The 19,425-nt window shown below is 37.2% G+C and overlaps 3 protein-coding genes and 2 non-coding genes across 8 annotated transcripts; 2 read left to right on the plus strand and 3 right to left on the minus strand.

Moving 5' to 3' along the window:
- Nucleotides 1–97: 97 nt before the first annotated feature.
- LOC111802535 lies at nucleotides 98–1,656 on the minus strand. Of its 2 annotated transcripts, XM_023686941.1 has the most exons (3): nucleotides 1,350–1,656; nucleotides 1,160–1,252; nucleotides 98–1,080 (listed from the first exon to the last, which is right to left on the minus strand). In XM_023686941.1, exons 2-3 carry the CDS (start codon nucleotides 1,244–1,246, stop codon nucleotides 139–141), a joined length of 1,029 nt encoding a protein of 342 aa, XP_023542709.1. In that variant the 5' UTR covers nucleotides 1,247–1,252; nucleotides 1,350–1,656; the 3' UTR covers nucleotides 98–138. The 2 variants fall into 2 exon arrangements, with proteins under 2 accessions (XP_023542709.1, XP_023542708.1); XM_023686940.1 differs by having other exon boundaries at nucleotides 1,160–1,656.
- A 2,614-nt stretch (nucleotides 1,657–4,270) lies between these two features.
- Nucleotides 4,271–4,351, minus strand: TRNAL-AAG. The gene has a single exon. It is a non-coding gene; the product is annotated as a tRNA-Leu (tRNA).
- A 28-nt stretch (nucleotides 4,352–4,379) lies between these two features.
- LOC111802576 (deoxycytidylate deaminase) lies at nucleotides 4,380–8,015 on the plus strand. Of its 3 annotated transcripts, XM_023686997.1 has the most exons (9): nucleotides 4,386–4,678; nucleotides 4,865–4,940; nucleotides 5,172–5,211; nucleotides 6,228–6,286; nucleotides 6,359–6,396; nucleotides 6,976–7,039; nucleotides 7,199–7,252; nucleotides 7,398–7,496; nucleotides 7,649–8,015. In XM_023686997.1, the coding sequence occupies exons 1-9, from the start codon at nucleotides 4,494–4,496 to the stop codon at nucleotides 7,709–7,711; spliced, it is 678 nt and encodes a 225-aa protein (XP_023542765.1). In that variant the 5' UTR covers nucleotides 4,386–4,493; the 3' UTR covers nucleotides 7,712–8,015. The 3 variants fall into 3 exon arrangements, with proteins under 3 accessions (XP_023542766.1, XP_023542768.1, XP_023542765.1); XM_023686998.1 differs by lacking the exon at nucleotides 7,649–8,015 and having other exon boundaries at nucleotides 4,380–4,678; nucleotides 7,199–7,283; XM_023687000.1 differs by lacking the exon at nucleotides 7,649–8,015 and having other exon boundaries at nucleotides 4,381–4,678; nucleotides 7,199–7,298; nucleotides 7,398–7,464.
- On the minus strand, nucleotides 7,864–14,674 carry LOC111802511 (ubiquitin-like modifier-activating enzyme 5). The gene is made up of 15 exons (XM_023686909.1): nucleotides 14,589–14,674; nucleotides 14,358–14,497; nucleotides 13,904–13,972; nucleotides 13,704–13,817; nucleotides 13,316–13,444; nucleotides 12,986–13,054; nucleotides 12,524–12,676; nucleotides 12,398–12,434; nucleotides 11,278–11,360; nucleotides 10,954–11,028; nucleotides 9,708–9,782; nucleotides 9,089–9,175; nucleotides 8,896–9,011; nucleotides 8,558–8,604; nucleotides 7,864–8,346 (listed from the first exon to the last, which is right to left on the minus strand). The coding sequence occupies exons 2-15, from the start codon at nucleotides 14,445–14,447 to the stop codon at nucleotides 8,213–8,215; spliced, it is 1,278 nt and encodes a 425-aa protein (XP_023542677.1). The 5' UTR covers nucleotides 14,448–14,497; nucleotides 14,589–14,674; the 3' UTR covers nucleotides 7,864–8,212.
- On the plus strand, nucleotides 10,840–10,962 carry LOC111802790. The gene has a single exon (XR_002816324.1). It is a non-coding gene; the product is annotated as a U6atac minor spliceosomal RNA (small nuclear RNA).
- Nucleotides 14,675–19,425: the final 4,751 nt, after the last annotated feature.

Raw genomic sequence — 19,425 nt, forward strand, 5'->3', positions numbered from 1 at the left:
CCAACTCGGATTGTAGCCAATATGATGCTTCAATTACAAGAAACACGTAGTATATATATTAAGGAAATTTCAATCCGTAACAGTTCCATACAATGGATATTACAATGAAGCCGAAACACATGACAAACAAACTACTCATCATTCAGCAGCTTGGGACGCTGCCATTGTAGTATCAAACGATGTCTTCCTAATCAAAAGACAAATGATCCTAGAAGGATTTGCATGTGTATTATCAAGACTGCACAACACAAAATCAGGCCTATGTAGAAGAGGATTCAAGCGTTCCCCACCAACAACAAAAGCAGTCGCGTCGAGAAGGACGTGCCACGAGTTCCGATGAGCCTCCGACACCCAATGCAACGAGTATCGAGTCCCGTTTACATCAGCTGGATAAGAAAACAACCCTTTTGGACTATGCTTACACTTCCTTCTAAAGTACTGACTAAGTTGAGATCCTTTAATCCTCAAATCCAACCAACTCTCCGGTGCTTCTATCACTTTAGACTCCTTGAAACTTGCAAACTCTTTAATACAATCTCCTTCATCTCTTATCACTGTCATGTAGTAATTCCCTCTGAAAAAAGGGTAAGCTTCTCCTACAAGCATCATGGCTAGCCTATAGCTTGGTATGAACAGAACAAGATACTCTTCATCAGGCAGTCCACAATGCTTCAAAACTTTGTTTTGAGCTTGAATTTCAGGAATTGATATGAAACTCCCTGGAAATGAACATTTCATGGTGAGAATATCTAGCAATCTTGATGGCTCCAATGGGGTTCCTTCCAAGTTCGGAAGGTTGCTTCCGAACGACGGTGTCGAAGGCTCTCTCGGGATGTTTCTCGGCGACTTTCGCCAATCATCCGACGTGGTTTGATCGGCCGAGTCCTCGTTGATGCAAAGGCAAGAAAGATCTATCTTTTCTCCATCTAGTTGTGCATATTGTGGATACTTGGCTAATACATATTGTTCTACATATTGCCTTTCTGCTGGTGTTATAGGACCTGACCATCTTAGATCAAGGCCAGTGATGGTGGAAATCGCCTCTGCTATGATATGAGGAGGTATCATTGTAAGAGCTTTCTGTATCAAACACAAAATTCAGCCAAATTCAAGCAAGAAACATGAGAAATGTTCTTAAGAGTTCATCATGAAGATTCACCTTCACTCCCATACTACTTGGCCTGAAAACATCTGTAGATGCCTTGATGTCTGTGACATTGGTTGAATCTTGTGTTTGACCTTCCATCAAGGCCTAATTCATTGAAAACAAGAAAACCCATCAGCCATTTGAGTCAAAAGAGAGAGAAAAAGATAGGAGAGAGAGAGAGGATGAACCCAGAAATCCATACCTGAGATCCAATAAGCACACGAAATTCTTCTTCAATGTTCTTGTTCAATCTTCAAATTTGTTTCTTACAAGGTTTATGATCATCTGTTTAGAAGAACACTGTCATAAAGGCTATTGCTTGATCTTAAAAAGCTAGCTTGGGCTTGCAGCAGAGTAGCAGAGGAGCAGAGGAGCATACCATGTATGAAATGATGGAAGATTTGATAGCAGAGATGATGGAGGAAGAGGGAGAAATGGGTAGCAATTAAGAAGTCAAACTGAGAAAGACTTGTTGTTCATGTATAATTGGCTTCTAAATGAATTAATAAAGGCCACTAGGAAGAACATAAACAATGTATATTTGTTGGAGTTGAGAAGACTTGGCCAAACTCATTCGATGAGCGGAAAATAATCATTTTAAGGGCGTGGAAACCTCTACTTAGTATATGCATTTAAAAATTTTGAAGAGGAATCTAAAAAGGACAATATATGTTAGTGGTGAGCTTAGGCTGTTACAAATGATATTAGAGCGAGACATTGAGCGATGTGCCAATGAGGAAGATGGTGGACATGAGACGGTGTGACACTGGATGAAGGGGGTGAATACGAGACGGTGTGCCTCCAAGGGGGGTGGGTGGGGGGTCCTACATTGATTGGAGAATGGAGTGAGTGCCAGCGAGGACGCTGGGCCCTGAAGGAGGGTGGATTGTGAGATCCCACATTGGTTGGGGAGGAGAACGAAACATTCTTTATAAGGGTGTGGAAACCTCTCCCTAGCTATGCATTTAAAAAACCTTGAAGGGAAAGCCCGAAAGGAAAAGTCTAAAGATGACAATATCTACTAGTGGTGGGCTTGAGCTGTTATAAATGGTATCAGAGCCAAACACGGGGCGATATGCCAGTGAAGAGGCTGAGCCTCAAACGGAGTGGACCCTGAAGGGGGTGGGTTGGGAGGTCCCACATTGGTTGTGGAGGAGAACGAAGTATACTTTATAAGGATGTGGAAACCTCTTCCTAGCAGACGCGTTTAAAAAAACCGAGGGGAATCCTAAAAGATTGTCCACAAAGAATAATATCTGCTAGAGGTGGGCTTGAGCTGTAACAAATGGTATCAGAGTCAAACATGAGACAATATGCCAGCGAGGAGGCTGAGCCTCAAAGGGGGTGGACACGAGGCGGTGTACCAACAAGGACGCTAGGCCCTGAAGGGGGGTAAATTGGGAGGTCCTACGTCGATTGGAGAAGGGAATTAGTGCTAGCGAGGACGCTGAACCCCAAAAGGAGGTGGATTGTGCTACACTATGACGTGCAGGAGAAGCATCGACGTCAGTTGGGTTTTGTATGAATGTGAAAGGAAAGAATATGCCATTATGAAATGCTGAAGCAAACATATTACAAACAGACAATCGTCATATGATAATATTAAAATCTGTCTTAAAAGCTTTTACAACACCAATTTGACATTAAATAATACACATTATTTCATTGATGACTTGGTCCTCGACAAAGACCTGCATTTCAATTTCAAAACAAAAAGCTCACTTTTAATGTTAGTGATGTTCTATTTTAATTGTTTTTGTCCCTTTCGAGTCACCTTTCAACCACCTCGTTCGTCTTAAATCTTTTTGTGCGATCCCACGTCGGTCGAAGAAGAGAACGAAACATTTCTTATAAGGGTGTGGAAACTTCTCCCTAATCGAATCTTTTCAAAACTGTGAGGTTAACGATGATATGTAACGAGATAAAGTGGACAATATCTCCTACCAGTAGGCTTGGGCAAGCCAAGCATCGGGTGATGTGCTAGCGAGGACGTTGGACCCCCAAAGGGGGTGGATAGCAAGATCACACGTTGGTTGGAGAGGGGAACGAAACTTTTCTTACAAGGGTGTAGAAACCTCTCTCTAGTAAACGCGTTTTAAAACCATGAGGTTGACGATGATACATAACAAGCTAAAATAGACAATATCTGCTATCGATGGGTTTGGACCGTTGCTCTTTTGGTTTGGTACTTTCCACGAACCTCCCCCTTGAAAACGACCAGTTTCTTTTGATTTGGTACTTTCCGGGAAGCTCCCCCCTTGAAAATGACCATTAAACTAGAATTTCAGGCATCCCTACCTAACTTGAAAGTGTTTAACACATGCATATGCAAATACATTCATGAATGAGCTATTCATTGACTATTTTAGACAGAAATGTGTATTAGAATTCAGTAAATGGATATCAATTATCTACCACCCTTCCCATCGTTCCCATCGTTGTGGGACACCAATCTACCTCTCTTCAAGGCACAGCGTCTTTGCTGGCACACTGCCTCGTGTCCACCCTTCTTCGGGGCTCAACTTCCTCGATGGCACATTGCTCGGTGTCTAGCTCTAATACTATTTGTAACGGCTCAAGCCCACTGTTAGGCGTTCTCGCTAGCACTCGTTTCCTTTCTCCAATCGATGTGGAACCCCCCAATCTCCACCTCCTTTCAGGGTCCAGCATATTTGTTGGCACATCGCCTCGTGTCCACCCTTTTCGAGGCTCAGCCTCTTCGTTGGCACATCGCTCGATGTCTGGCTCTGATATCATTTGTAACAGCCCAAGCCCACCTCTAGTAGATATTGTCCATGTTGACCCGTTACGTATCGTCGTCAGCCTCACGATTTTAAAACCCGTCTACTAGGGAGAGGTTTCTCACCCTTATTAGGAATGCTTCGTTCCTTCTCCAACCGATGTGGGATCTCACAATCCACTCCCCCAGGGCCCAACGTCCTTATTGGCACACTAGTTAGTGTCTAGCCTAATATCGTTCCAACATACAATAGTTGTTGGCACGACTCACTACATATTAGAAACCATGTTAGGAATCACAGACCTCTACAATGACATGATATTGTATAGAAACAACGGTACCCCATTCCACCCCGACACAAAATCCAACAAAATAAAAAAATTTGTGGAGAGTGGGATTTGAACCCACGCCCTTTCGGACCAGAACCTTAATCTGGCGCCTTAGACCAACTCGGCCATCTCCACTTTTGAAAAATTTTGATCACAGAATAAAAAACCACCAAATTAGGCGTTTTCTTCTCCTGAATTTCCCGCCTTTTTTTGGGAGCGAAACTCACAGCAGAATACCAGTCGCGTTGCGGTGCTACCGATCCAGTCTTTTCGGACCATGAATTCTCGCGAACTTGCCCTCGTCTCCACAGCCGCCGTTGTCGGTGCCGTCGCTTCGGCCATTGCTTGTCGCTTCTTCTTTAATCCTAAAAAGCACCGATCTCAGTTCGATTTGTCGAGAAATGATGCTCCATTGAACAACGGGCACTCGAAGTGTCCTTTTGATCCCTCCAAACGCAACGGGTTAGAACATTTATGATGTGTTTGCTTTCATGTTTTTGCATATCTCTGCTTTTGTGCCGCCGATTAAGCCCACTAACATTGTTAGGGTTTATAGTCTTCAGGATTTTATTTATTTCTATTCCTAAATCATAAATTATAGTCCATTTATGAAGTTCCCCATTTTAGAATTGTGTGAACTATTTGCAGGTATTTGTCATGGGATGACTATTTCATGGCCATTGCATTCCTGTCGGCGGAAAGATCGAAGGATCCCAATCGGCAGGTGATTTTCATGGTCTGGGATTTTCGTATCTGTTTCTGAAATGGTGTTTATGTTAGAGGAAAACGATGGCATCAATGATTTTCATATCTAAATTTCTCTGTTTAAGCGTGTTATGCCATTAGTCTTTCTACATGGTTGGATGCTCTGAGGGTTCTTTTTGTATCAATCAAAACTTGTGGCCTCTTATTTGTTCATGTTGTTCTATGTTTGAATTTCTGCTCTATGGTGTAGGTTGGTGCATGCCTGGTTAGTCAAAATGGTGTCATTCTTGGTAAGTTTGCTTCATGGTTCATACGCCTGGTTTTGTTGGTTTCTTTGTTGTGATGTGAATCAATGTTTCTAACAAGTTATAGCCCATGTTCGTAATTGTGAGCTTCAGTAAAATACTTTTAAATGTTCTTCTGCTTGAAATGAGATCAAATTTTCTTTTTCTTCTTGTCTCACGAAGGCACATTGATTGAATATGTAATGCCTGTCTATTTCGAATTTGTTCTCTTCATTTCTGTATTTGTGTTGCAATAAGGTGTTCTGGAGATGAAATCTACACATTTGCAATGTTATATTATAGGGATATACACGGGTTGGATTGGGTTGGGTTGGGTTGGATTGGAGAAATCTTTTAGACCAACACGAAATTTTGAGTTGATTTGGTTGGTGACCCGAGCAACCCGAATAGAGTCTACAATCTAATCCAACCCAACACCTTACTTTTTGAGATGGGTTGGGTTGAGTTTCTTTTTTTTTTTTTTTTTTTTTTTTTTTTNAATTCTACTTGAGTGTGGAAACCTCTCCTAACAGACCGTGTTTAAAAATCGTGAGGTGATGGTGATACGTAACGAACCAAAACGAACAATATATGCTAGTGGTGGACTTGAGCTGTTACCAATGATATTAGAGTCAGTCACTGGATGGTGTGTCAGTGAGGACGCTAGGCGCCAAGGGGGGTGCATTGTAAGATCCCACATCGGTTAGAGAGGGGGAACGAAACATTCCTTATAAGGGTGTGGAAATCTCTCCCTAATAGATAGGTTTTAAAAATTGTGAGGCTGACAGCGATATGTAACGAGCTAAAGCGGACAATATTTGCTAGTGATGGACTTAGACTGTTACATCTACAATAGATTTTACATTAATAACTAAAATCTCATAAAACTCAAATATCAAACATTCACTAGTCACATTGCATCACTAACATAGGTTACAAACATGAAAGGATCATTTTTCTTATTGAGTTGATGCAGTTTACATAATCAAGCATTTGAAGTCAATTTTATTCATCTGTGATAGGCATAGGATATAATGGATTTCCGAGAGGATGCCCTGACGACAAGCTTCCTTGGGCAAAGGTTAGTTTCTTATGGCAACCAGAGTTCTCTACTTATTAACAAACATCTCAGTACCTCTTCGTATGTGTTCAGAAATCAAAAACCGGCAATCCTTTGGAGACAAAGTATCCGTAAGTTCATGAATATGTAAGCTTTTATGTCAAATTAAATTGTCTGCTAGAAGTCGAGCAATTTGCCTTTCCTCGTAACTTCATTTAATTTGTTATTGTGAGATCCCACGTCGGTTGGAGAGGGAACAAAACATTTCTTACAAGGATGAGTAAACCTCTTCCTAACAGACGTGGTTTAAAACTGTGAGGCTCATGCCAATATGTAATGGGCCAAAGTAGACAATATCTGCTTGCGGTGGGTTTTGATTGTTACAAGTGATATTAGAGTCAGACACCGGGCGCTCTGCCAGCGAGGACGTTGGCCCCCAAGGAGGGTGGATTGTGAGATCTCACATTCGTTGGAGAGAGAAACGAAACATTCCTTATAAGGATGTGAAAACCTCTTCCTAACAAACGCGGTTTAAAACCGTGAGGCTGATGCCGATATGTAACGGACCAAAGTGAACAATATTTGCTAGGAGTGGGCTTTGGCTGTTATAACTATTCTTCTGTATTATAGGTTCTGATGCTAAAATAGTTGCACTTTTTTTCAACCCCTCAATCTTGTTCTTCTCGACTTTAATAACATCCGTTTCGTAGCTATGTTTGTCACGCTGAAGTCAATGCCATCTTAAACACAAATCATGCCTCGGCTAGTGGACAGGTATTTTGCTTTCACCTGCCCTACATCTCTTTGAAACTTCTTGTCTGCTTATGAATGCTATATGCTTCACAGACATTTAAATGCTTTACTTCATAACCACCATCCCCATTGCTTGATGCTCTGCTAATCAATGCTTGATGCTCTGTGTAATCTTTGCAGAGGCTCTATGTGACCATGTTCCCTTGTAACGAATGTGCAAAAGTAATTATTCAGGTTGAGTACTCATCAAGAAAATGGCATATAGGTTTGCCTTGAAAATGTCATTTACTACCCAAAACAACCATATTTGACCTCTGATATAGACACTATTGCATGCTCTTTTTTACTAAGTTGGACTTAATTGTGGGCTTTGTTGCAGTCTGGCGTCTCTGAAGTTGTTTATTTTATTGAGAAGAGGATGAACAATTCTGTTGCTTATATTGCTTCTCACCAATTGCTATCAATGGCTGGCGTAAAAGTAAGTCGTGCTCTGTTACTCGTGCTCTGTTACTGTTCGTCGTTCTGAACTTCAAATTATCAATGATTTATCACTTTATGAAGAAATGTAATAAGTTGCCTGTTTATCACCCTTGCTAGCGACTGATTTGGCCATTCAAATTGTAAATGCAGGTTAGGAAACATCAACCCCTGTCAAATCAGATCTTGATCAAGTTCGAAGAGCCTCATACATGAAAAGTATTAACCCCTTCCTTCGAGTGCCTATATTTCGATTCACGTTCTTCAAGATCAAGATCGAAAGCTTGAAACTTTTAACGATGCAATTTCTCATTTAAAAAAAATACCTCCACGGGTTTGGATTAGGAACAACCAAAAATGCAGAGACAGAACTCAAATTTTCTTTCTTTTTTGACAATGTTGGAAGATGAATTGCTTGTTTTGACGAACTGTCGATGCTTTCAGTGACAGGCTACTGATATTACAAGTTGAGTAGCAAAATTTAAGACAAATAAAAATGAAATCCAGATGTTTTGGCGTATAAGCGTTAGCAGTCAGTATCCAGTAACTCTTTGATGTATAGTCTTTTTTCCCACTTTTGGGGGGTTGTCTGTTGAACCCCTAGAGGGCAATTGTACACTATAGCTTAGACTGGATCAATCTCATTCAATTTGCAGAGGGGAGCGAAATGGTGATACCAAATGATAGCGAGAGTGAGAGCTAACCATAATTTGAAGATCAAGAATTAAGGGCCTCCAGTTGTCTCTTCAGATCTTCAAGGTCATCCAAGAAAGGGGCCGTAGATTCAGTGGGAGGCGGATGCTGCTCATCTGCATTTGGAAGCTCGCGAACTAGACCTTCTGGAAGGGCATCTGCAAGGAAAAACAAATCTAAGTGATATCAATTTGAAATATTGGGCCCCATTTGATAATCATTTGGCGCTTTTGATTTGGAAAATTAAGCCTATAAATACTACGATCAATATCAAATGGAATAACCAGGTGAAACAAAGCTGATGCCTGATGACCAGGCAAAGAGAACAGAAACAAAATATGAAATAAAAATAAACGGACAAAAGATCACCTGAACTGGTTGCTCCCATGATTTCGATCTCAACATCATCAACAACACTGAAAAATCAACAGTTAATTATTAACCTAAGACACCAAAGGTTGAATCATGATAGACACTTAAGCTAACGTTAAATTTCGAAAATAAGTATCCATAATCTGTAAAATTTTGCATCAATTCTTGATGTATTACGGTTGCGCTGACAAGACCAAAACTCAGAGATTTTATCTGTTCAAACCAGGTCCTCAATTTAAAATCTGTCACTTTTTTTAACTAGAATTCTCAACTGTATTTAATCTAAAATTGGAAATAAAAATAACAATATTTGAGTGAGGAATCAGAACTAACACCTTATATTCCATTCATTATCAGCATGCAGTGGGATTTCTTCAACGGTCAATGCTTCTGCTTCCATCTTTGCCTTAGCTGCAGCATCTCGTGCAGGTTTTGCAATAATGTATTCCTTCTGCACCACATTATTCACAATCAAAAGGAATTTAGAGACTGTGACATTAGCTGACTTATCCAACAGTTGACAGTTACCTGTCTTTCCAGACAAGCCACATTTGAACACTGAGGGTTGGGCCTCATTTCCATGGTCGGAAAGTAGTCTTTTAGAGAATTATATCCCTGCAATGAATATAATCAGTAAGAACAAAGGACGAAGGAGAAAAACCAAGCATAAACATACTTGATACAATTTTTTTCAGGGTGTCAACTCATTTAGAAAAATATTAACTTGGTTTTAGATTTTTCTAAGAAAATTTGGCACAAGACATTGCCATAGCATCATCATAAATGTGCAGTTCGTTCAATCCTTCAACTTCTTTCATCTAGTCTTGCAAATGAAAATATTATAAACTAAATGAACTAAACGTAGAATCTTTTATTGGAGTCTTCCCACATGAAGAAGTGGAATTTCTGTTCAGAAGGGTTCCTTGACTGTTTTAGGTATTTTCCACAGCTGCATCTTAAACTCTAACATAAGCTATTTTGAGTTAGGAAATTAATTACAGACGTAACAATAAAATTGTTAATTAGCTTTCTAGTTGATTAAATGGTTAGTTCATATTTGGTCAAGTGAAATGCCTATTAATATGGTGTCCGTTTGTTATCACAACTTTTGGAATGAATAAAGATTAGTGGAGTAAGTTATACTCACCAAGTATGGAGAAACGTGTCCAAACTTTAGCAGAAACTTGAGGGTGTTTTGCACCAATAGGCCTGCAACAACTCCCTGAAAATAGTATCAAATAAGTTTTTACAATTAGAAAAGTATAACAAAAAATGAAACCATAGATAGGAATATGAAACATTAGTTAGCGTTAGCCAATTTTGAATTATGCCATGGAGAAAGGCTCTCAAATCATGAAATCAAAAGGAGTATTTTATTTTTTATTCCGTTATTTGAAAGATTTCTAGTTGTACGTAAGACCTAGTGTTTAACTTATTGTTGTAAAACATACTGGCGATTAGTTTAGAAGCCTTTCTTTAAGAAAAAGGAAAGGAAAGGGAAAAAAAAGTTACTCAGCAAACAGCTAGCATATGATTTTAAAATGGGTTTTGGAGAGCTAACAAGAGTGGTACTTACAGTAGCATCCTTATATAATTACTGGCTGATATTTTGGAAGAAGAAAACAATAACTATGTTCTTTCCCGAAAAACATTTGAGATTTTAACTGCTTTTCGAATTGTTGAAAAAACTTTTAGAATGAAACCGAAGAACATGAAAAAATGTTTGCAAGTGCTTTTGACTCCTAAAACACATTTGGTATGCTAACAAGCGATTTACCTATGATGGTAATGTCTAAATACAAATACAAGTCCTAAAATATACCCTGTATTTAAAACAGATCAGCCTAGATAATCTGGACCTAAAACAAAAATGTCACTGCAAACAGGTTTATGGTTTTCTCTACAAGGAAGTTATTGGAAGTTCTTTGCATGAATAGCATTTAAAAGATGCTTTGAAAGAAGAGCTTATGGTTGAAGCGCTTTTAAAATTATACAAAAAATTTCTTGATCAAGCCCCATTTGAGGTATTTTAGCTGTTGGTTGTAGTTTGGCGCCTATTCATGCCTCATTGGAAGAAAATTTTGCACCACCTCTTGAGGAAAAGAATAATGCCCCTTTGCCTTCTTAGGGTATTAAAGATAATAGGCCACTTCTTGCAGTTCTCTTTTAAAGATAATTATTGCACATTTCCCCCTTTGTTACTTGTTAAATGCTAAACGTGTAAACAAGTTCATTGATGGTTTTAGAAAATAGTTTATTTAAAGAAACCTAGGAATTATGTGTTTCAAAGGAGAGATGATTGCATCTCCCCTGACAGAATCAGAAACAGCCTTCAGGCTTCCCTGTTAATACAAACAGATTAAGAATTATATCATGACAAGAAAAATCCTTACCATTGTTGTAGGTAAAGATGCAGCACAAACCCCTTCTCGTTTGAGTGTTCGTTCGTCTATGCCAGATGCTACAACCTGAACAAAGAAAATAAATAAATAACTCTTCCACCAACGAGCAATGACTTAAAAAAAGATGATCCGGAAAGGATACAGAAAAATGAAAAACAAGAACAAAGAACAAATAACAAAGTACTCCATCACGTGAACCACATAAATAAAGTTATTGCAGTTAAGAAACAATAGAAATGTGGTTTAACTAGTTACTATAATAAAATTGAGAAATCTCCAAACATTCATGATCTTCGTTAGAGAGAGGAGGAATACCAGAGGAGGTGCGCAAGCAAAACAGGCAGTTTCACCAGGAATAAGCAACTGAATATGACCAGAAACAGCGTCCTCCGAAACGCCTGAACAAATCTCCAATTTGTAGAATCTTAGGAATATACGTGCAAAGTAAGAAAAACCAAAACAAATCTCCAAGTTTTAAATTCTTAGAGATATATGTGTAATGTAATAATTTCTTTTCAGGTTAAATTATAAGTTTAGTCTCTAACATATTTGATACATCCCAAACTTTCAATTTTTTCATTCAAGTTCTTGAACTTAAAATTGTCTAATAGGGCCACGAACCTTCAAAATTTTGTGTCTAAAGGTTCATAACCTATTAATCACTTTAGAAAATTCACGGATAAAAAGGTTATGTTCCTATTCAACACAAAATTCAATTTTGTCAAATAGTAATAGTTTTGTGAGTTTTGTGAATTAAAAAAAATAATAATAATAGGTCAAAGACCTAGTAGACATAAAATTTAAAAATTGAAGGACTAAACTTAAAATTTAAATTTCTTTTTATATATCTTTCTTTTGGTATAAAATATAATTATATAAAGATGAGTGGTTGCCAGTATGCCCCATTTAGATTTGAACTACGAAGCTAGCATAATATGCTTATAAAATATCTGCTAGGCTTGCCAAAATGGTAGCAGATGTGCTTGTTAGTTCACATTTAACACTTTTGTAATATCAACAACATTAATATAAAATAATAATGGTGAGTCATAGCTTAAATTCAAACAACTTATCAATTTTTGAGATTTCTATAGTTTTCCTTGAATATCTGTCGACCACCGACATTTAAAAAATATTCCACGAATGTTTTCATAAATTTGGGTGTTATACCTCTAAATTTCTGTCAACATCAATATACAATTCCTTGTTCTTAACCAATATATCAAACTTAAGATTTTAGGTGTTCGTCCATTTATGAGTGTTATGTAGTCAGCTGGTGAAAATATAACCAAACCAATTGCATGAGCCATATGTCCATAATTTGCTACAAGAAAAATTTACTGAAATCTATATAAATAAATGCACAAAGGGAGGACCAAGCATAAAAAAAAAAAATCCTAGGTGAATGATCAAAATAAGAATATTTTTTGCGTACCAGATTCCATCCATATCTGATTTAGCTCATTGCAAGCCTGTACAAAATCTTAAATATCAATGTCAAAGTAAATGTAAATAGACTTATGTATTCATATATAACAATGTAGATACTGGAGAAACTTACCTGATTAACAGCCATCCTTGCTTCATAATTATCAACACAACTTAATACAAGATCCACTCCACTGCCTTCTTTAGCTGGGGAGAATGATTTGTTTCTCAAACTTGAAATAAAAGTTTCAAAACCTTGCACGGTGGTGATATTCAGCGTATAGCTCTGTAGTAAGATGAACTGATTAGAATGAGGAATAACAAACAAAATGGACCAGATATTCTCCATAATTTAAACATTGTGAATTAAAGTGAGAATGAAGAGAAATTTAAATGTTGCAAGATATATACTTCCTTAAAACTATTCTTTATGAAAGCATGAACAAGTAAGAGTGGGGAAAAACATAAAAGTTTCATTCACTATGCGTCAATTACATAGAAAATTGGTTCGTACGCACAAACTATAAATGGACATCTGTGGGTGTTACTCATCAATGAAGGTGCAAATAATAGAGCATTTGTATAAAAAGCTAACCTCAAGTACAACATCGGGATTTATATCTACAAGAGTCTGTACTGCAGCATCAGTTTTTGTCATACCAACCTGAGAATATTTCAAGAAAGGTAAGCTAGTGAACAAACTAGCCACTATATAGTTAACCGTGCCTTATAAGTGGGTAAAAACTTAACCAACTAAAAGGAAAATTCCAGAACATTTAAGAGCATTGTAAGATGAAAATGTAAATGCGCATACAGGTATTCAACTAAATTCAGGAAGAGATCAAAACTAGGAGCAAGCAACCTAATTCTTAAACCACACAAGATCCTGGGGGGAGAAAGGGGGACGATGAACCGAAATGGTTACCTGCTCAGGGCGAAAGAAGAGTCTATTCATGTTGGCTAACTCCACTTTATCATAATCATATAACAACAAGCGACCTATTCCGCACCTCGTCAACATCTCAGCTGCAACACTTCCAACACCTCCAATTCCCTTTGTGTGAAGAATGAAATAACAAAACAATTCATCATCATGCATTAAACAAACAAAAAAACTGAAAGATGAATAACACATAGAGCAGCTTGTTGTTTCATTATGGATAGGAACTTGTGTTTTCAATACATCCACAGTGAAAAATATTTCATAATATGTGAGGGAAGATACATAACGCTGTGCGCCAACTTCTAAAAATTGAAATTCTAGAGAATATTGAGCAGTAAAACAGATAAAGAAAGAGGAGATAAGTACAGACAACTATGGCAACAGAAAACTCCCGTATCCTTTCATAGTTTTCTACAATGCCCATCCTCTGAAGAGCCATAAGCCTACTGTAGGGGTTGCTATCTACCACCTCAGCACTCATGTCCTGCCACCATTTCGTTTGATGCATACGTTATCAATATAGTTATAAGCTGCAATTTCAAGAAGATGACAGAGGCATAGAACAAATACCTTGACTTTCGTTCGGCGAACTGGTCCTGACTTTGAAAGATTTGTGAGACGTTCTAAATGCAATTGAAGCTGAATTCGACATAGACGGAGAGCAATTGCATTCAGCGTTAGAAATTTCGAAAGCGGTAATCAAACACTCATTACAATTACACAATTATCGATTCATAGTGAAAGAAGCCTAAATATTCATGAAAATTCTAAGACCGAGAGAAGCAAACCATACATGCAGATTCATGCGTAAATTAAATCAAAAAGATCATTTCTCATTACAATGAGAATGTAGTCAAATATGAACTTCACAAGAACACATCAAGAAAAACAGGATCAACCTCGTACAGAAAGAATTCTACAATCAAATGACTCAGGTTAAAAAAAAAAAAAAAAAAAAACAAGAACAGAAGTATAATTGTTCAGGATAAAAAAAAATTGATTCAGAACTGAAAAGCAGAAATACCTTATCAACGGAACCTCGAAGAGACACATCGGTTAGCGACTGCTTCAGGGATTCGAGATCGTCCTGCATCTCTTTCAATTCCACCTCCATTTCTGCTCCCTCTCGCTCTCTCTCAGAAGGATCTCCTAATTGTCTGTCTTCTATACAGAAATCCCAAGTCCAAAAAGTCAACAAACTCTAAGATTTAGATGGTATCCTCTTAATTCCGATTCGGCAATGGATTTTCCTTACCACAATCTGCCAATCCGAAGTAATGTGTTCAAAGATTCCGGCGTGCTGCCCAGATCGGCTTCCTGTTCAGAATTGTTCCAACTTCCAGTAGTGATCAAAAGTTGGGTACTTTTGGGCTGCAATTTAGGCCCAATAAGGAATTGGGCCTTCTGTAGATCCAACCCGTAGTAGTCTAGTGGGCTTTTTATTGGGTTTTATCCTAACAATTTTACAAAAATAACCCCATATGTACACATTTATTACAAAAATGGCATTCGCTCCGTAGAGTAATAATCGAGACAATTTTATAAATAATGAATCCAACACAATCCAATTATAAAGTTTTTGGGTTTAGTTAGTTTGGGTTGTTCGAGTCGTTATCAAATTTTTGTTTTTAATAAAAATAAAATATTATCATTTGTAAAACATCTATTCATTTATTTTCAAACATTTAATTAAGACTATGTATGGAGGCTAACACCGGTCAGTGTCAGAAGAGGAAGTTGGTGACCTAATGATAGGAGAGTCGATGACCGAAACCCTAGTGAAAGGCGATCATAACTATAATAGTTCTAAGGTAGCAAAATTTCTTGTCGGGTAAGTTCCGACCCGCACGAAAGACGTAACAATCTAGACACTATCTCGAAGAGAGGCTCGGTGAAATAAACATGTGGACTACTTGTACCTAGACAAAAAGACCCTATGAAACTTCCCTGTTTCATGGGATTGATTTTAGGTCTTTTTAGCTCAACTGGAGGACCAAGAAGGTCCCTCGTAGTTTTTTTAAAAAAATATATATATATTATTATTAGAAAATAAATAACCAAACAATATAATTATAAAATTAAATACATAAATAAATAAATAAATAAATAAATATATATATATATATATATATATATATATATATATATATATATAAACCATTAGATTATACAATTTGTCCTTCTATAATTTAAGAAAAAAATTAACTAATATTTGATTTTGAATCCATTTTAATCCCATCTAATATAGCCCCTAAGTTTAGACTATGATATGGGGTGGAATAATTTGACTAAATTTAATATTATCCAAGTTGAAGGCTCTAAGCTAAAGACGTGGACTTTGAATTATAAGTTCACAACCCATAATGGAAGCCTCCACTTTTTAAATACTTATAACTTTGGTTGTTTGTAACGTATAGCTTAGTTTTCCTTTGTGTCTATGGGAGCCTTTAGTCTCTAATATTATTTTATTTTAGCCTCTTTGCTTAAATTTCGTCAACCGAGTCGAGATCGAGTGATGTCATGGCCAAACTTGTCCAAAGCGGTTGTCTATGGCCACATGTCGGATGTCCCAGTCATGATTGTCCAGGACGTGTTATCCATATATGCATGCCTGTTTCAAACTCCTTTTACATGTAGTGTTAATACGAGGGTGTACGACGGTTCACCAAAATCATGTTTACACTCGTCAAGGCTAAAATGTCCTAAAATGTACTATACGGGGATATGACTAGTTGTCAGTTCTTCCTATCCGAGTTATATGTTATCAAAGTCATTGTTGTTGTCTACTTGTTTTTAGCTTATAACATTGTTTTCTGTCAAATTATTTTCAAAGTATTTCCTAGCTCACGTTTTCTAAAATATTGCTCTCAAACGTGATTTAAGGCACTACCGGTTATTTCCCACATTAGTTGAAGAGGAGAACGAAACACCCTTTATAAGGGTGTGAAACCTTTCTCTAGCAGACACGTTTTAAATTCTTTAGGGGAAGCCCGTAAGGGAAAGTCCAAAAAGAACAATATCTGCTAGCGGTGGGCCTGGACCGTTTCAAATGGTATCAGAGCCAGACACCGGATGATATGTCAGCGAGGAGGCTATTCCCCAAATGGGGGGTAGACACGAGACGTTGTGCCAGTAAGAACGTTGAGCCTCGAAGGGGAGTGGATTTGGTACAGGTCCTACACCGATTGGAGAAAAGAACGATTGCCAGCGAGGATACTAAGCCCTGAAGCGCGGGTGGATTGCGATATCTCACATTGGTTAGGGAGGAGAACAAAACATCATTTATAAGGGTGTTGAAACCTTTATCCATTATAACGCCCTGAGGGGAAGTTTGTAAGGGAAAGTCTAGAGAAGACAATATCTATCCGGTGGGCCGTATAAGGGTGTTGAAACCTTTATCCATTATAACGCCCTGAGGGGAAGTTTGTAAGGGAAAGTCTAGAGAAGACAATATCTATCCGGTGGGCCGTTTCAGACGGTAGAGATGTATTTTGTCCATTCGTGGTTCATATAATACTTCAACATAGATATTTAGATTTATTTTATTACAAGGCAAGAAAGACTTAGCCTTTTGAATTTAAAATTAAATTATGGGTCAAATTCAACCTCCTCTAAGAATATGTTAATATATATGATGGCCAAGGGGATGCTTGGAGGAAGGGGGTACATATGGGTCAAACGAATTTCGTGTAATAATTCTCGACCCTTTGTCCATGTTCACATTCAGTCTTCCCTTCTTGCTTCTTTTTCAAATTACCAAATTCCAAAGCTAGATGGTCTCGGTATTCTCCTATGACATAGTCAAATTACAAGTAAAAATTATCCCCACAGACTAACATGAATCATTCCAACATGTTTTGTCCCCCACAGACCAACATGAATCATTCCAACGTGTTTTGTCCTCTGAGAAAACTCTCAGAGGATACTCAACATACAATTGTTCCAAGCAAAACACATTTAACTCTAAAATTCCTCTGATTAATCCATCGAAAATGAAGGTGCATCTTGTCAGTATAGGTAGTAACTTTCATTTCATAGCTATCCTATCCTTACAACTACTCTCATTCAGATGTGGTTTCGGTTCATCTATATACCATTCATTTACTCGGGTGTCATAAAAATTTTAGACCAACTCGAACTTTCGAGTTTGCTAAGTTGGTAAGTCGAATCACTCGAATAGCATTTCCTATTAGGTGGTCGAGTTGTTCACTTTTAAAATTTTTTATTTATCCACGATACATGTTCCCATTAACAACTATAATCTAATAAAACTCAAATATCCATATTTCAAGTCACAGCACGATCCATCGGCATATATTATAAGCATTAAATATTATAATAATAGTGATATTATAATATTTTTAATTAAATAATAAATAAATAAAGAGTTTACAATATTTCCCATACTTTTTTTTCTTTAAATATCTTTTTTTTTTTTTTTTTTTTTTTTTTTTTTTTTTTTTTTTTTTTTTTTTTTTTTTTNATGGGATGAGCCACCAACTTCCACATATTTTTTTCAAGAGCCTTATCCATTGCTTTAAAATTCCAATAATTCAGCTCGTTTAATAAAATAATAATATTATAATGTCCCTACATAAATATCTCTCATTTAGAAAATTTCTATATATTTTTAAATATTATTATTATTTAAACTAATTTTAATAAATTTCTACCCCAAAGGGCCAACGTCCTCGTTGGCATACGGTTTGAAACTTGGCTCTAATACATACCACTGTAACAGCTCTAACCCATGTGGGATCTCACAATCTACCTCCTTAGAGGCTCATCGTCCTCGTTGGCACACTGCTCGGAACCTACTGTAATAGCTTCAACTTACGTGGGATCTCACAATCTACTCCCTTTAGAAGCCTAGTTTCCTCACTGGTACAACAGAATCTGGTTCTAATGTCACTATATCAACCCGTGCCCCATCGCCAACAGATATTATCCATTTTAGCTCGTTACATATTGTCGTCAGCTTCACAATTTTAAAACATGTCTTGATTTTATATTTATGGTTTGTTATAGACTATTTACCTGAATTTTACTCAATTATAATATTTAAAAAATAATGTTTTTTCTTTTAATTTAATTTTACAAATAGAAAAATTAGACAGTCAAGCCACGTGTATCATGACATTTCTTTAATCATTCTCTTTTTGTTAGCCAATTTATCAACTATATTTCCTTAAAAATAAAAAATCTATGAACTATGTTTTGAATTTTATTTTTATTAATTATTATATCGCCAAATTTCCATTTACGGCCGCATTTTTGCCTCGGGTTAAAATGATCGATTTTTCATTTGCCAATGAATTGGATCTACCCTAATGCCCTGCTTGACTAACTCGGTCGGCCCACATACCAGATGATGAAATTCTCGATCAATTTGAGAGAATTTGAAAAAGTCTTTCTCACTATTCATTCTATTCACGATAGGGAGAGCTTTAAATATCTAACTAACTCAGTTGGCCCACCTAGCAGACGCGTTTTAAAGTCTGGAGGAGAAGCTCTTAAGGGAAAGCCCAAAAAGGACAATATTTACTAGCGATGTGCTTGGGCCATTACAAATGGTATCAGAGGTAGACACCGGACGATGTGTCAGTCTTCTCGTTATTCTCCGAAGGGGGGTAGACATGAGGCGATGTGCCAGTAAGAATGCTGGGGAACAAGTGCCAGCGAGGACGCTGGCCCCAAAGAGGGGTTGATTGTGATATCCCACATTGGTTGGGGACGAGAACAAAACACCATTTTAAAGTCTTGAGGGAAGGCCCAAAGAGGACAATATCTGCTCGGGTGTGTTCAATTTTTAGAAAATAAAAAAAAATTGTAACTTTTTTTTGTTAGGTCAACTCAGCCAATACGAAAATAAAGTTTACAACTCAATCTAACCGAATCCAATCCTACCTTACTAATATTTAAAATATTTTACCGTTGTAACCGAGGTTAACAATGTAATATAAGAGTATGATATTACAATATTAATATAATATGTTATAAAAAAAAATAAAGACAATAAGTAATTTTTATTTAAATATTTAGGAATTGAAAAATGAGGTTGAGTTTTACACTCTTACTCGGTCAAACTTTAC

This window comes from Cucurbita pepo, chromosome LG09 (assembly GCF_002806865.2).
Source record: "Cucurbita pepo subsp. pepo cultivar mu-cu-16 chromosome LG09, ASM280686v2, whole genome shotgun sequence".
Taxonomy (NCBI): domain Eukaryota; kingdom Viridiplantae; phylum Streptophyta; class Magnoliopsida; order Cucurbitales; family Cucurbitaceae; genus Cucurbita; species Cucurbita pepo.